At 50.8% G+C, this 14,571-nt stretch overlaps 1 protein-coding gene across 2 annotated transcripts in view; it reads left to right on the top strand.

The window, feature by feature from the left end:
* Nucleotides 1–14,571, top strand: part of L3MBTL2 (L3MBTL histone methyl-lysine binding protein 2) — a 21,686-nt gene continuing 7,115 nt past the window's right edge. Inside the window, exons 1-10 of one of the 2 annotated variants that reach the window (XM_028115477.1) lie at nucleotides 4–81; nucleotides 1,105–1,238; nucleotides 1,913–2,156; nucleotides 3,407–3,540; nucleotides 7,290–7,413; nucleotides 8,210–8,289; nucleotides 9,787–9,904; nucleotides 10,326–10,460; nucleotides 10,735–10,823; nucleotides 14,304–14,535. In XM_028115477.1, coding sequence (XP_027971278.1) covers nucleotides 1,934–2,156; nucleotides 3,407–3,540; nucleotides 7,290–7,413; nucleotides 8,210–8,289; nucleotides 9,787–9,904; nucleotides 10,326–10,460; nucleotides 10,735–10,823; nucleotides 14,304–14,535 — 1,135 coding nt within the window. In that variant the 5' untranslated portion in view covers nucleotides 4–81; nucleotides 1,105–1,238; nucleotides 1,913–1,933. Of the gene's footprint in view, nucleotides 82–1,104; nucleotides 1,239–1,912; nucleotides 2,157–3,406; nucleotides 3,541–7,289; nucleotides 7,414–8,209; nucleotides 8,290–9,786; nucleotides 9,905–10,325; nucleotides 10,461–10,734; nucleotides 10,824–14,303; nucleotides 14,536–14,571 lie in introns of both variants that reach the window. The other variant, XM_028115476.2, reaches the window with a different exon arrangement.

Here is a 14,571-nt window from a genome sequence, read left to right on the forward strand (position 1 = left end):
CGAGGCCAATATGGCTTCCTGCACCTGGTGACGGTTGAAGAAACGGTGTTAGATCTCATGGAGAAGACTCGGGGCGTCGAGGTGAGAGGGAGAGGACTTATCGTGACTGGGAAAGGGAACCCCGAGAACCTCGCACGCGGGACCGTTCTTTAGGCCTTTTAGCGACGCCTGGAGGGTGGAGAGTGGAAGGATGGATAAACTGAGGTAGTTAGGCTGAGCAGGGCCAGAGGCGATTGGCGTTGCCTTTTGCCCCATACTGCTGGGCCCGACGTCCGGCGAGTAGTTCAGGGCGGAACAGCCTCCCTGGGCTCCCTGGAAGGGGACCTGGGTTCAGGATTTGAGAGCTCTTGCATCTTCTTTGTCCTCCCTTTCTCGTGGTCGTTTCTTTGGGGATTAGGAGGCCAGTGACATCCTGGTGGGACGTGAGGGAGATTAAAGTTTCATAAAACTACGTGCCTGGAGCGTTCACGTGCATTGTTGCCCAGTTTACTCACAACAATCCTGTGTCACTCTTTCGTTGTTATGGTTAAAGTAGCTGAGGCTTACAGACAGGTGGTGACTCCCCAGGAAGGCCACACAGCTGTAAGGTGAAGGAGATGGGCACTTAGTCTTGCGGGCTCCAAAACTTTCCCCGCTCTCCTACAGTCTGTCACCCACTCGTCCTTGGAGTGATTTGGCTTATGGTCACCTTGTATTTAAATTCGGTCTCTTTTCTACTACATTTGCGTGTGTAGTTGTAAACATAAAATGGAGTAGCTCAAAAATTCTGTAAGGGAAACGGAGAATAAAAGCCCACGCTTTTAGAGCTGTCACTAACGGCTGGAAACAGAGCTAGGCTTTACATATGTCAGGCTTTGTTCTAGCCATCTAAAGAAGGCTTGCTATTGTCTCCGTTGTACTGGTGAAGAAACAGAGCAGCAAGGTTCAGTACCTTGCACAAAATCGCAGTTAAGTGGTGGAGCCAGGATTCAAACCCAGGCAAATCTGGTTTGAAAGCCCATGCTTTTAACCGGTAATAATTGCCAACATGTGTGGAACACTTCCTACGTACAAGTTACTGTTTTGAGTGCTATATCTGTATTAATCCTTATTTCTCCCTCAAAGCTTCTGAAAGAGGTGGTATCCCAAAGATGTGGGAACTGATGCATGGAGAGATTGACTTGCTGCAGATCATACAGCTAATCAGCAGTAGAGATGGTATTTCAGCCCTGATCTAGGACCTTTTCTACTAAGTGCAGGTAGATTGATACACAAGATCTCATTTACATTTCACGTCCTGTGATCTGACTACTTTTCTTATTTCATAGATGAGAAAGTTGAGGCCCAGAGGGGTTAAATGACTTGCCCAAAGACCCACAGCTAGTTAGGATTGAAGCTGAGTCCAGAGCTATGGTACATACCACTATGCTCTAACTAGTGTGTCATCTGTTTCCCAAACACTCCTTAGGGCAGTCTGTGTCCCAAATAACTTTTCTGTGGCTGAAATTGAAATTGTTTCTGAATTGAGTTTGTTTTGGTGTACATATGCTGAAGGGGGAAGAATGATTTTCTAATTTACATCTTCCCCAGAAAGTCTTCATGAGATAACTTAAGGGTATTTTCACGTCATTGTATTCTATGTGATTCATGTTAAAATGTCATCATTTACAAACCCACAGGAGGAGCTTGGTGAATTCCTAATACATATTTTCTGTCTTGTTAAGCTGTTCTGATGAGTTGCAGTTAAGAATTATATAAACAAGAGTAATGGTCCTGGTGTTTGCAAAAGGGGTGTTTAATTCTGCCTGCCCCTTGGCCCCAAGGTGTTGACCAAGAACTGGAAAGGAAGCTGATAGCAGACCTGCATCCTTCTTCCCCGTACACTAAGGCAGACCTGATTCCTCCTGCCTCGTATGTGTCATCCTTCCACTAGGAGACTCCATCTTCAGAACCTATGGAAGAGGAAGAGGAGGGGGAGGACGACTTGGAGCTCTTCGGTGGCTACGACAGTTTCCGGAGCTATAACAGCAGTGCGGGCAGCGAGAGCAGCTCCTATCTGGAGGAGTCAAGTGAAGCAGAAAATGAAGATCGGGAAGCAGGGGAGCTGCCCACCTCCCCCCTGCATTTGCTCAGCCCTGGGACTCCCCGCTCCTTGGATGGCAGTGGTTCTGAGCCAGGTGCTTTCAGAGTGTCCCCTGAAGACGGGGAGGTTTCAGGAGATTATGACGGAAGAGGGGGTTATAGGCCATGTGGGCGGAGCTGTCCAGGTGTAAAAGCTGTTTGATCTAATGTCTAAGGGCCTGTGAAAGAGACAGAAGTACCCCAAGTAGCCCCAAGGGGCATTTCCTCTGTTGCAGTCTGATTTCAAACTGCAATTTCCTTTGGTCTTTCATACGACTAATACTTATTTGGCACACATTAGATGCCAGTCATTAATATGGTGCTGCTTTTACATTTGTGTGAATAGCCGGTTGATTTTTAAGCCTGGATGTTGAGAAGGACACCTAAAATGTTCTGATTTACTATCCGGGAAAGGACAAGAAATAGCTTGTGGGTTGGACGTGAGGCGGGGGTGGAAAATACAGAATAAAGTGACTTCCTGGGGAGAGGGTTACTGATGAGAGTCCCTGTAGAGCATCTGGAAGCCAGTTAATTTCCGAGCCGTGCTGCTTGGACAGCTGCTGGATCCCTATGTCAGGGCCCCCAGTGTGTGGACTGCCTGTGAAGAGAGACAGGCTAGACGTATATGAGGACGCTCCTGTTCCTTAGTGCCTGCAAATACTCTGCCACTCTTTCTGTCTACCTGTCTTCTCTTCCTCCCTCCCCTCCCTCTTTTAAATCTTTCTGCCTTCTATCTTCTTCCAACCATTCTCTTAGAATCTTAGAACATTGGAACTAGAACCATCGGAGACCGTTGAGTCCAGGGGTCCTCTGTCATGGCTGTGCGTTAGGATCACCTGGGAGCTTTCAACAGACTACAGATGCCTGTGTCCCACCACAGACCAGTTAATTAGAAGCTCAGGCTTGGGTATTTTTTAAGCTCCTCAGGTGATTCTAATATGATGTCAGGATGGAAACACTGATCTAGTTCAGTCTCTTTATAGATGAGAAAATCCACAGAAGTTAGGTTGGAATAGACACTTTTTTTCTTCTCGTTTTCTTCTTTACGGACTTTCCAACACTCAGCCGTTGCCCTGTGGATTTTCTTTAGCTCCGCTGTTGACATATAGCCAGAGGATGCCAGGCAGCTTATCTTAGACAAAACAGATTCAGTTGTACACAAACCTGCTCCTGTTCCAGTCCCGTCAGTCTTACTGGGGGCTGGGACTCACCTAGTTAATGCCATTCCAGGTTTTGAAGGGCCCATCATTTTGTTTGATTTGGGGTGATAGTATGAGGTGGGTTACATGCTAAGTTCTCTTCCCAGCTGTCTGTGAGATGTGTGGTATCGTGGGTACAAGGGAAGCCTTCTTCTCCAAGACTAAGAGATTCTGCAGTGTTTCCTGTTCCAGAAGCTACTCCTCCAACTCCAAGAAAGCCAGTATCTTGGCCAGATTACAGGTGAGAGGCAGTCACTTGGAAGACCCTTCCTGGGGTCCTGGGAGCCGAGACAGGAGCAACCAATTGGCTGATGGCAAGGGGCCGAGAGGGCTTGGGAGGAGCTTGCTTGTGGCCTTCTGGGGTTTTAAGTTTCCTGCTATTTATTTAAAATTGAGAGGGCAGAGGAATCCATTTATGGAGCTTGATAAATGACAGATTTCTAGAGCTGCCCTCATTCCCCACCTTCACTCCCTGCATAGTCTGATGTGTTTAGTATGTTTTATTTCTTTTCTTTTCTTTTTTTTTTAAAGATTTTATTTATTTGAGAGAGAGAGAATGAGAGAGAGAGAGCATGAGAGGGAAGAGGGTCAGAGGGAGAAGCAGACTCCCTGCTGAGCAGGGAGCCCGATGTGGGACTCGATCCCAGGACTCCAGGATCATGACCTGAGCCGAAGGCAGTCGCTTAACCAACTGAGCCACCCAGGCGCCCCTGTTTTCTTTTTCTTTTTTTTTTTTTTTTTTAAGATTTTATTTATTTGACAGAGAGCGAGAGCGGGAACACAAGCAGGGGGAGTGGGCGAGGGAGAAGCAGGCTTCCCGCGGAGCAGGGAGCCCGAAGTGGGACTCGATCCCAGGACCCTGGGATCATGACCTGAGCCGAAGGCAGATGCTTAACGACTGAGCCACCCAGGCGCCCCTGTTTAGTACGTTTTAAACAAGAGCCTTGGGAGAGTCTGATGCCCTTGGCCTTTGCCCCCCATATTTTTATAAATGCTCTGAAAGGAAGCTAGGAGACAGGCGTATGTTTCACCAACCACAGTGGGTTTAGGAAGTTAGAGCAATCATGGTGGGGAGGGGGGCAGAGGTGGAGAGGGACAGAGAGAATCTTAAGCAGGCTCCACACCCAGCCCAGAGCCCGACTCAGGGCTCAGTCTCACAACCCTGAGATCATGACCTGAGCCAATATCAAGAGTAGGACACTCAGTGGACTGAGCCACCCAGGCGCCCCTACAAATGGAAGGAGTCTTAAAGAGATGTGTTGTCAAACCCACACATTAGTTGAGAAGTGTGCTGAGGTCCAGAGAGGAAGAATGACCTACCTAAGATAGTTCTGTTGGAAGAGCAGCAGAACTGGGACTGGACTGTAATCTCAGGTGCCTGGCTTTGTGGTTTCCTGGTAAGTATGGCCACCATCCACAACACTGGTTCTCAAACTCGCCTGCACGTTGGGATCACCTGGAGAGTGTTTAAAATACTGACACTTGGTGAGACTTGATCTTAGGCTACGAGTTCAAGCCCCATGTTGGGTGTAGAGATTACCCAAAAACCAAACAAAACAAAGCCAAAAAAATGAACTTTTAAAAAAATAATAAAATATCAATGCTTGGTCTTACTCCCTAGGTTCTGATTTAACTGGGATGGAGTGTGGCCTGGACACAGGGCCTTCATTTATTATTTTCTATTTATTTTTAAGTAATCTCTACACCCAACGTGGGGCTCGAATTCATAACCCCGAGATCAAGAGTCACACACTCAGGGTGCCTGGGTGGCTCAGCTGGTTAAGTATCTGCCTTCAGCTCAGGTGATGATCCCAGGGTCCTGGGGATCTAGCCCCGAGTCACACTCCCTGCTCAGTGGGAGCCCCTCGTGCTCGCTCTCAAATAAGTAAATGAACAGGCTTAAAAAAAAAAAAAAGGGGGCACATATACTCCACCGACTGAGTGAGCCAGGTACCCCCTGGACATAGGGACTTTAAAAAAGATGAGTAGAGGCGCCTGGGTGGCTCAGTCATTAAGCCTCTGCCTTCAGCTAATGTCATGATCCCAGGGTCCTGGGATCGAGCCCCGCGTCGGGCTCCCTGCTTGGCGGGAGCCTGCTTCTCCCTCTCCCCCTCCCCCTGCTTGTGTTCCCTCTCTCGCTGTGTCTCTCTCTGTCAAATAAATAAAATCTTAAAAAAAAAAAAAAGACGTCCCCTCACAGGTGACTGTAATGCATAGCAGAGCTTGAGACCCACTGCTCTGACATTTATTGAAAGTCACAGTGTCCCAAGGTTTCTGCTTAGTACTTCATACAATTTATCTCTCACTTTTGTGAGATAATTGTTTCCCTTATGCGGATTTTAGTCAGGGCACAGAAAAATCTCTCTCCTCAGCTAATAATAGTATTGTTAATAGCTACAATTTGGGAGTACTTGCTAAGTGTTTGGACTGAGTCCAACCAATGATCTCTTAAAAATGAATTTTTTTAAATTCCCATTTTATTTAAGATTTTTTTTTTTAAGTAATTTCTACACCAAACATGGGGCTTGAACTTAAAACCCCAAGATCAAGAGTTGCGTGCTCTACTGACTGCACTAGTCAGGTGCACCTTAAATTCCTATTTTATTTTATTTATTTATTTTTTAAATGAAAACATTTTTTAAAGATTTTATTTATTTAATTGACAGAGAGAGACAGAGAGAGAGGGAACACAAGCAGAGGGAGTGGGAGAGGGAGAAGCAGGCTTCCCGCCGAGCAGGGAGCCCGATGCGGGGCTCCATCCCAGGACCCTGGGATCATGACCAGAGCCGAAGGCAGTCGCTTAACCAACTGAGCCACCCAGGCGCCCCTTATTTTATTTTTTAATCTTTTTAAAAGATTTTATTTATTTGACAGAGACATAGAGGGAACACAAGCAGGGGGAGTGGGAGAGGGAGAAGCAGGCTTCCCGCTGAGCAGGGAGCCCGATGTGGGGCTCGATCCCAGGACCCTGAGACCACGACCCGAGCCGAAGGCAGAGGCTTAATGACTGAGCCACCCAGGCTACCCTAAATTCCTATTTTAAAGGCTCAAGTATTTTTAGTAACTTACTCAGAGGTATACAAATGAAATTGTAGAGCGAGGATTTGACCCCAGGTCTCTGTGGGATTTAAACTCACATTTTTACTTCACTGATATTTTTAAGTAAATTATCTGGGGGCGGGGCGGGGGGGCGGGGAGAGGGGCGGCGCCTAGGTGGCTCAGTCAGTTAAGCATCTGACTCGTGATTTGGGCTCAGATCATGATGCTCAGGGTCGTGAGATGGACTGTGTCAGGCTTCGCGCTGAGCGTGGAGTCATACTTAAGATTCTCTCTCCCCCCCAAGAAAAAAAAGATTCTCCGCCTCCCTCTGTCCCCTCCCCAACCTCATTCTCCCCGTCTCTCCCTCCCTCTTGAAAAATAAAAATAAATTCTCTGGGCCTTTCTGAGCAGTGCTTAAGTTACAAATTATAGACCAGATTAGTGGCCTTTCACCTTTGGGGATGCCCCCTTGGAGCACCTGATGAAAGCCACGGACCTGCTCCAGAACATTCATGTATGTGTACAAAATATTGCCTCCTGACTCAGTTCACAGACCTCTCTGAGGCCCACTCTCTGCAATAAGTCTGTAGGAGCACCGGAGGGAGGAGCTGGCTCAGTTGAAGCCGTGAGGGAAAAGTTCCTGGAGGAAGCCAAGACTTAAAAGATAGAAAAGATAGAACAAGCGTCCCTCCCTGCCCTGTAGCTCCTCTGACCCTGTCCTCCCTTGTCGAACAAAAGCTAAGCACTGACTGAGTGCCGGCATAATACAGTAACTCTCATCCTTGCCACCCCCCTCTGAGTTAAGATTGTTATTGTTATCCACTTGATTTACAAATGAAGAAACTGGAGAGGTTAAGTAACTGGATGAATCCCAGGGTTTGAACCTAGGCGGTCCAACTCGAGAGTCCTGTCCTCAGCCATTGGGTAACACACATGTTCTCCTCCCTCCAGGGAAAGCCGCCGACCAAGAAAGCCAAAGTGCTCCACAAGGCAGCCTGGTCTGCCAAAATCGGAGCCTTCCTCCACTCGCAAGGGACAGGACAGCTAGCAGATGGGACACCAACAGGGCAAGACGGTAAGACAGCAGGGCACTGGTGCTCAGGAAGCTGCTGAGGGTCGGGTGGGAGTGGGGTGCCCGTCCTGGGGTGGCCCTGCCTAGGAGCCAGGAATGGGAACGGTGGGGCAACTAGAGAGTGCCCTGGTCCAAGCTCACTGTGGATTGCATCTTCCCCATCAGTAGGTGGTGTGGAAATTACCCCAGAGAATCCCTTTAGTCATTCCTAAAGTGCCAGGACCCCTACTCCCGATAAATTCAGAAGCCAAGAATTAGCTTCTTTTCTCTTGTATTGCTTTTGGCCCTTTGGCTTCTGTTTCCCTTGGACAGTGAAGACCCCTCTCTGGTTTGGAGAGGGGTGGTGGGGTAAGGAAAGGAACCTTTCTCTCTGAGTGTGTATAGCAGTTTCTAAACATACAAGCATTAAGCAACTCTGCTTTAGGTGGTCTGAGTTTCTGACTGCAGTTGAACTCCACAGGCATGAGGATTGGAGGAGCCTAGGTGTGCACCCCTCCCACCCATTCTGATAAGCTGTGGCCAATGAGAGGTTGGGGGAGGTCTAAGGAATTTAAGCCCAAAGGTCTTTGGATTTCCTTCTCTTTTCCGGGGAAGAAAGATCAGACACTCCCCTTGAATGTTTCCTCCACTCCTGAGTGTCTGTCACCCTTTGGATAAGGTCCAGCCCTGTTCTGATGGCCACTGACGGGGCAGGTATGGGGCTGCCCGGGTGGGGAAGGACCTGTTTCTACAGGCTCCTGGGGCCCCAGGTTCCTAGCAGGGCTGCTGACTTCCAGCTCTTCCTCTTTCTGCTCTGCAGCGCTGGTCCTGGGTTTCGACTGGGGGAAGTTCCTGAAGGACCACAGTTACAAAGCTGCTCCCGTCAGCTGTTTTAAGCACGTGAGTGCCCTGGAGATGAGGGGAGGGAGAGCTGGGAACCTGGGCGCATGCCACCCCTCTCACCCGCCCGCCTCCCAAGCGTTCCAGGCTGGCATTGGCGCCCCGGAGAGAACAGTGGTGAGATCTGGGTGGGCGCAGTCCGGCTTTGCCACTCGCTGTGGTTTACCTTTCTGTCCACCTTTCTTCAGCATCCTCCCACGAAGCCTCATCCAGCCCGTCTAGCACCATGCGTCCCTCTGAGGTCATTTTCACTATGCTTACTTAGGTAATGGGACTTTGTGCTAGAAATCCTTTTCTTTTTTTCTTTTTTATAGAAATCCTCTCCTTCTGTCTTCCCCATTGTTCCATGTTTTCCCACTGAAAGCTTGTTCTGAACTGCCCTGGGCCCTTTGGGCCTTGGGAGGCAGATGGGGGTCCTCCTGGAGCCCACTTCTGCACAGAGAAGCACAGAAGAGTGAGGTCCTGGGGGGCTGGGCCTGGAGCAGAAGGACAGGCAGAGATGCTTCCCGTCTTCTGGGGGCCAGGGAGCTGCCCAGAGTGGTGCTCCTGTTTGGTCTTTCAAGCCAGGAAGTGGAGGAGAGGAAGCCTCTTTACTCTTGGAGCCCTCTGGCCAGAGTCCCATCCTCGTAGCTGCTGAACTCTGGGGAGCACCGCGGACAGAGGAAAGTTGGGAAGTTTGACTCTCTTTCTCCGCATTGCTCCTGAAGGCGCACACCTTCCCTAGTGGGAAGCTCTTTTGCCCTGAGTTTTCACTGCAGGGGAGTTACATCGAACTTGCATTCAGCATACCTGAATGTGTAGCCCTTGTGTGCGTGGGTGGCATAACCATTTCTCGGTTCTTCTCTGGCCAGAGAGATGGAATGGGATACCCCGATGAGCTTAAGCCAGGATGAGAATGAAAAAAATGGTGAGTTTCTCCAAAGGGGAATCCAGGTGCTGTTGGTGCAAAGTGAGGATTAGATATAGGGAAGGCAAGCAGGAAGGGTCCGCTGCTGCTGGAGAGCATCTGAAGAGGAGAAGGCCGGTTGGAGAAGTGGAGAAAGAATATACCAGAAGTAGTATGTGAGAGCCAGCATGGTGATGGCTGAGAGACTACTGCCCAGGCTTGAGTGACGATTGAAGGAGGTGGTATTTGTGCCGAGGACAGTCCCTGGCACGTGGCGAGCACCAGGCGGTGTGAGGTGTAGTCACTAGATGATAGAGTGAGGAGCTGGGGTCCTGTGAGATCAGCACTCAGGGCTGACTCTGGATGTCTGGCTGTTGCACCCGCCCTCCCGTCCCATCCCCCCCACCCCTCCTGTCCTGCCTCAGCTCTTCAGGGGCAGCGGACTCGTCTTGCTCCTCTCTTCATCCCTAGTCCCATGCCTGGCTGGCCGCATGCAGCGAGTGATGTGCACTGAGGTGCCGAGAAGGACGCCAGGGCTCATGAGGCCAGCCGCTCTCCCCTGTCCACTCGGGCTGCTCACCATCCCCCCGAATGCTCTCGTGCCCACACAGGTCCCACTCTATGACCAGTGGGAGGATGTGATGAAGGGGATGAAGGTGGAGGTGCTCAACAGCGACGCCGTGCTCCCCAGCCGGGTGTACTGGATCGCCTCTGTCATCCAGGCCGCAGGTGGGTGCTCGCTCCTCTGGCCCAGGCAGGGCCTGGGTCCGGAGGACCTCTCCACGCAGGGGGGCAGTATGGCACACACAAATTGGCTTCATGAAGCAAACAAAAAGTCCAACCCCTGGAGTTCTGCCAATCCTTTCTTGGGATTCTCCTACGTTCCCTGGCTTCAAAGAGGCCACAAAGCATGGCAAGTGTGTAAAGTCCCCTTTTTAAGGTTTTCTTCCAGGAACAACCAGGCTGCAGAAAGTTCATTCCCCCTGCTGTGTCGTACAGCTTTCCGAGTGCACGACGTGGGTTTGTCGTGCCCACTTGCCTGGAAGGGGTTCTTGGAAGAGGAGTCGGGTTTAGGCTCAAGAAGAAGGAAGGCCTGAGAATATACCTTTCCCCATCCCGCCCGCCCTCACCGGTGCCCCCCTCCTTTCAGGGTACCGGGTGCTCCTTCGGTACGAAGGTTTTGAAAATGACGCCAGCCACGACTTCTGGTGCAACCTGGGGACGGTGGACGTCCACCCCATTGGCTGGTGCGCCGTCAACAGCAAGATTCTGGTGCCCCCGCGGAGTGAGTTGATGAGAACGTTCCCTGTTGTGGTTCGTGCAGAGCCCTTGGTAGAAGGGGCACCCTTTGTCTTAGGTTAGCCCAGAACAGAACCCACTTGCCAGCCTGCTTCCTGTCCCCTCCGGTCTCAGAAGCCCCGTGGCAGATCCAAGTTGTACAGCGGGCTTTATTAGATGTCATGGCTGCCCTGAAGAGGCAGAAATAAGTTGCTCTGGTGCCCCCTGTTGGTGGGAGCGTTGTCAGTCTGTGTAACCAGGATTCTGCTGTGTCTCCACAGCCATCCATGCCAAGTTCACCGACTGGAAGGGGTACCTCATGAAACGGTTGGTGGGCTCCAGGACACTTCCCGTGGATTTCCATATCAAGGTCTGGCTCTGAGCCCTTTGGGTCTCCTAACTGATCTCCTTCCTGCCCCTCTTCCATTTTCTCTGTCCATGCTACTCACTGGGAGTATTTTCTCAAAGACGCCCTTGCTTGCCAGTCTTTAGCAGCTCCACGTTTCTCCAGGAAGGATGTCGGTTGCCGTCCGCCTTCCCAGCCTAGTAGCAGCCTCCCCCGCTCAACCCAGACTCTGACCCTGCCATGCTGATCACGTTGCTCTGTCTCCTGTTTGCTCCTCCAGAGCCTTACTTTTGCTCATAGTATTTTTCAGGAGCATTCGTCCCACAGATTTTATTAAGTACTTGTGTACAAGGAACTGTGGGAATACAGACCCTGTATTCAGGACCCTCCAGTCTGGCAGAGGAAACAAAGTCAAGCACAGGAATATAAAATAGACTGGGTTCTGAACCAGGGGTGTGTCTCTGAGTCATCTCTGTGGCTTTTAATTTTAATTTTGTAAAATTTAGCTCCTTAACTTAAAAAATCACACATGTGGTTAAGAATTCAAAGAGAATACAAGGATACATAGTGAAGACTTCGTTTCTCCCACCTCTGTGCACCAGACCCTCTGTTGTGGGGCTCGCTCACATAGGGGCCTGGACTGCGTCTGAGGTCTCCGGACCCAGATGCGCACAGGTGCGGTTCTCATGTTGCCTCCGCAAGCGGCACAGCAGCAGGCAGGGGACACAGAGCGGGTGCTGCTGTGGCACGTGGTTGAACTGGCCCTGTGGCCTGAAGAGGAGCAGCTTTCAAGGAAGGCTTCATGGACAAAATGGCATTTGAATTCTACCTTGATGGGTAGGGTTTGGGTGGTCTGGAAGCCAAGAGTTTCGGAAAGTAAGGATGGAATAGAAGCCGGGGCCATCTCATCCAAGGCACCGGGAGAGGTTGCCACCGTGAGTCTTAGCTGGTGCAGAGTGGGCCTATGGCAAGGAATGGTTCCAGCACTTCAAGGAAGCTTTCCTTGGCTTTTTCCCCTAAAGTAGAAATGATTTTTGCTTTAGTTGAACTTGCTGGGTACTGTCCATTTACTCTTTTATTTCTCTGTATTTTGCTAATTTATCTTTTCGTACTCTCTTTTTTTTGTTAAGATTTCATTTATTTATTAGAGAGAGAGTGATAGAACATGAGCAGTGGGGAGAGGGAGGGCAGACGCACTGTTGAGCAGGGAGCCTGATGCGGGCCCGATCCCAGGACCCTGGGATCATGACCTGAGCCGAAGGCAGACGCCCAGCAACTGAGCCACCCAGGCAGCCCCATACTCTCTTTCCAACAAAGCTATAAGCTCCTTCTTCTGTTCTCATAACGCCTTGCACAGGGGACAGATTGAGCAGTTGAAAACAAGCGTTCACTCCTTCTCTCCTGGCACTTGTCTGAAGATGAGGTAGCTGATAGTGGCTGGTGCAGCCACTGGCGTTATCAAGCTGGCCTCTCCTCTGCTTGAATTAAAATGAGGGTCACCTTGGGGGGGGCTCTGTTGGTTAAGCATCCAACTCTTGATCTCAGGGTCATGAGTTCAAGCCCCACGTTGGCCTCCACGCTAGGCATGGAGCCTACTTAAAAAAAAAAAAAAAAAAAAGAAGAGCTTGATTCTGGTTCCATGTGAACCAGTCAGCAAGCACACAGTGACTCACTGTCATGTACCCAGTCCTGCAGCGGATACAAAAGCAGCTGCCTCTGAGGATTGGGGGTAGGGAAGGTAAAAGGGGGTGGGTTTGTGAAGGAAGCTCTAATCCAAATCCAGTCTGGTTCCTTTGATGCCTATAGTGTGGTAAGTGCTGAGTAAAATGTTTTGAATGAATGACCCACTGGCCAAGGTCAGGTGTGTACTATGTGTTTGTCAAGGAGAAAAACTGTTGACTGAGCACTAACTCTGTGCCTAGTTCTGTGCTTGGAACTGAGATGGTCGAGATGAATCCTCCCAAACCTGGCTTCTACCCCTACGGAGCTCAGGTTCTGGGCGTGACTGAACAAAGAGGCCATGAAAGTGGTGTTGGGCTGTGGGCTGCCCTGGGTGGGCGTCAAAGAAAGGAATGTGTCAGCAAAGGCTAGGAGAGGAAGGTGGCCCAGAGGGACCCCAACCCAGGCCTCACCCTGTGTCTCTCTCCTAAATGGGCCAATCAGGCAGTCGGTTTGGACTTGTATTCCAGGCCTTGGGCAGATGTCTGACCGGTCTGTGGTTTGGGAGTCTTATCAGCTTTGCCTGGTGGCTGCTTTGTGACCTTGGAGATGCTCCCCCTCCTGGTGGGCTTTGAAATAGCACAGCTTAGGGACGCCTGGATGGCTCAGTCTTAAGTGTCTGCCTTTGGCTCAGATCATGTGTGCTCTCTCTGACAAATCTTTTTTTTTTTTTAAGATTTTATTTATTTATATGACAGAGAGAGACACAGCAAGAGAGGGAAAACAAGCAGAGGGAGTGGGAGAGGGAGAAGCAGGCCTCCCACCGAGCACGGAGCCCGACACAGGGCTCGATACCAGGACCCTGGGATCACGACCTGAGCCGAAGGCGGATGCCTAACGACTGAGCCACCCAGGCGCCCCTGACAAATAAAATCTTTTTTAAGATTTTATTTATTTATTTGAGAGAGAATGAGAGACAGCACGAGAGGGAAGAGGGTCAGAGGGAGAAGCAGACTCCCCGCTGAGCAGGGAGCCCGATGCGGGACTCGATCCCGGGACTCCAGGATCATGACCTGAGCCGAAGGCAGTCGCTTAACCAACTGAGCCACCCAGGCGCCCCTGACAAATAAAATCTTAAAAGAAAAAAATAGCACAGCTTAGTCCCCACCTTGCCTAGGCTGGGGCTGGTTTTCCCTGGCTGTGAAAGCCCTACAGAGCTCACTGTTCCCATTTCCCTACCCCAGGCAGGACAGCACTGAGGTCACAGTGACCTGAAAGACTCTCCTACCCCCTCATCCGTAGCCTGTAATCAGGGCTCTCTAGAACATCTTACGGGCATCTTGGTCACTGTCCCTTGCTGGGTCAGTGGATAGCCGTTCAGAGTTGCAGCCCAGTGGGTTCACAGCTATAACGACATAGGGAGGCACCGAGGGCCTCAGCTCTCTGGACATTAGAGCCATATGTGCCCTCAGCCGGGAGGTGGAGGCCGTGGGAAAGCGCACAAGGCTGGACACTGGGACCAGTTTCAAGGCCCAGCTCTGGCACCAGTGAATCTGGGTGAGCATAGGCAAGTCACTTGAGCCCTCTGGGGCACCTGTGTCCTTCGTCTGCAAGGGGTATTTATACTTCCCATCATACTGACTGACTGGCATTTTGGTGCCCACCTTGTAAGCTGTGTGCTGTCCTTCCACATCATCCTGGGGAATTGGGGGCCAGGGTCGAACCTGGTGGGATGGGAGGGCTCATCTGCCCATTTCCTGACCCAGGGCTGGGTGCAGTAAGAGATGACACAAGGAGGGTGGGGGAGCCCCAGGACCACAGCAGGCCTGTGCTCTGATGTTGCAGATGGTGGAGAGCATGAAGTACCCCTTCCGACAAGGCATGCGGCTAGAGGTGGTGGACAAGGCCCAGGTGTCCCGGACCCGCATGGCCGTGGTGGACACAGTAATCGGAGGTCGCCTTCGGCTCCTCTATGAGGACGGCGACAGTGATGACGACTTCTGGTGCCACATGTGGAGCCCCCTGATCCACCCAGTGGGCTGGTCACGGCGAGTCGGCCACGGCATCAAGCTGTCAGGTCTGCTGTCGGGGCCGGGGCGGGAGCGGCTCTGCA

This window comes from Eumetopias jubatus, unplaced genomic scaffold (assembly GCF_037043125.1).
Source record: "Eumetopias jubatus isolate StellerSeaLion01/CBP00866 unplaced genomic scaffold, mEumJub1_p1.0 scaffold_8, whole genome shotgun sequence".
In the NCBI taxonomy this organism is placed as follows: Eukaryota; Metazoa; Chordata; class Mammalia; order Carnivora; family Otariidae; genus Eumetopias; species Eumetopias jubatus.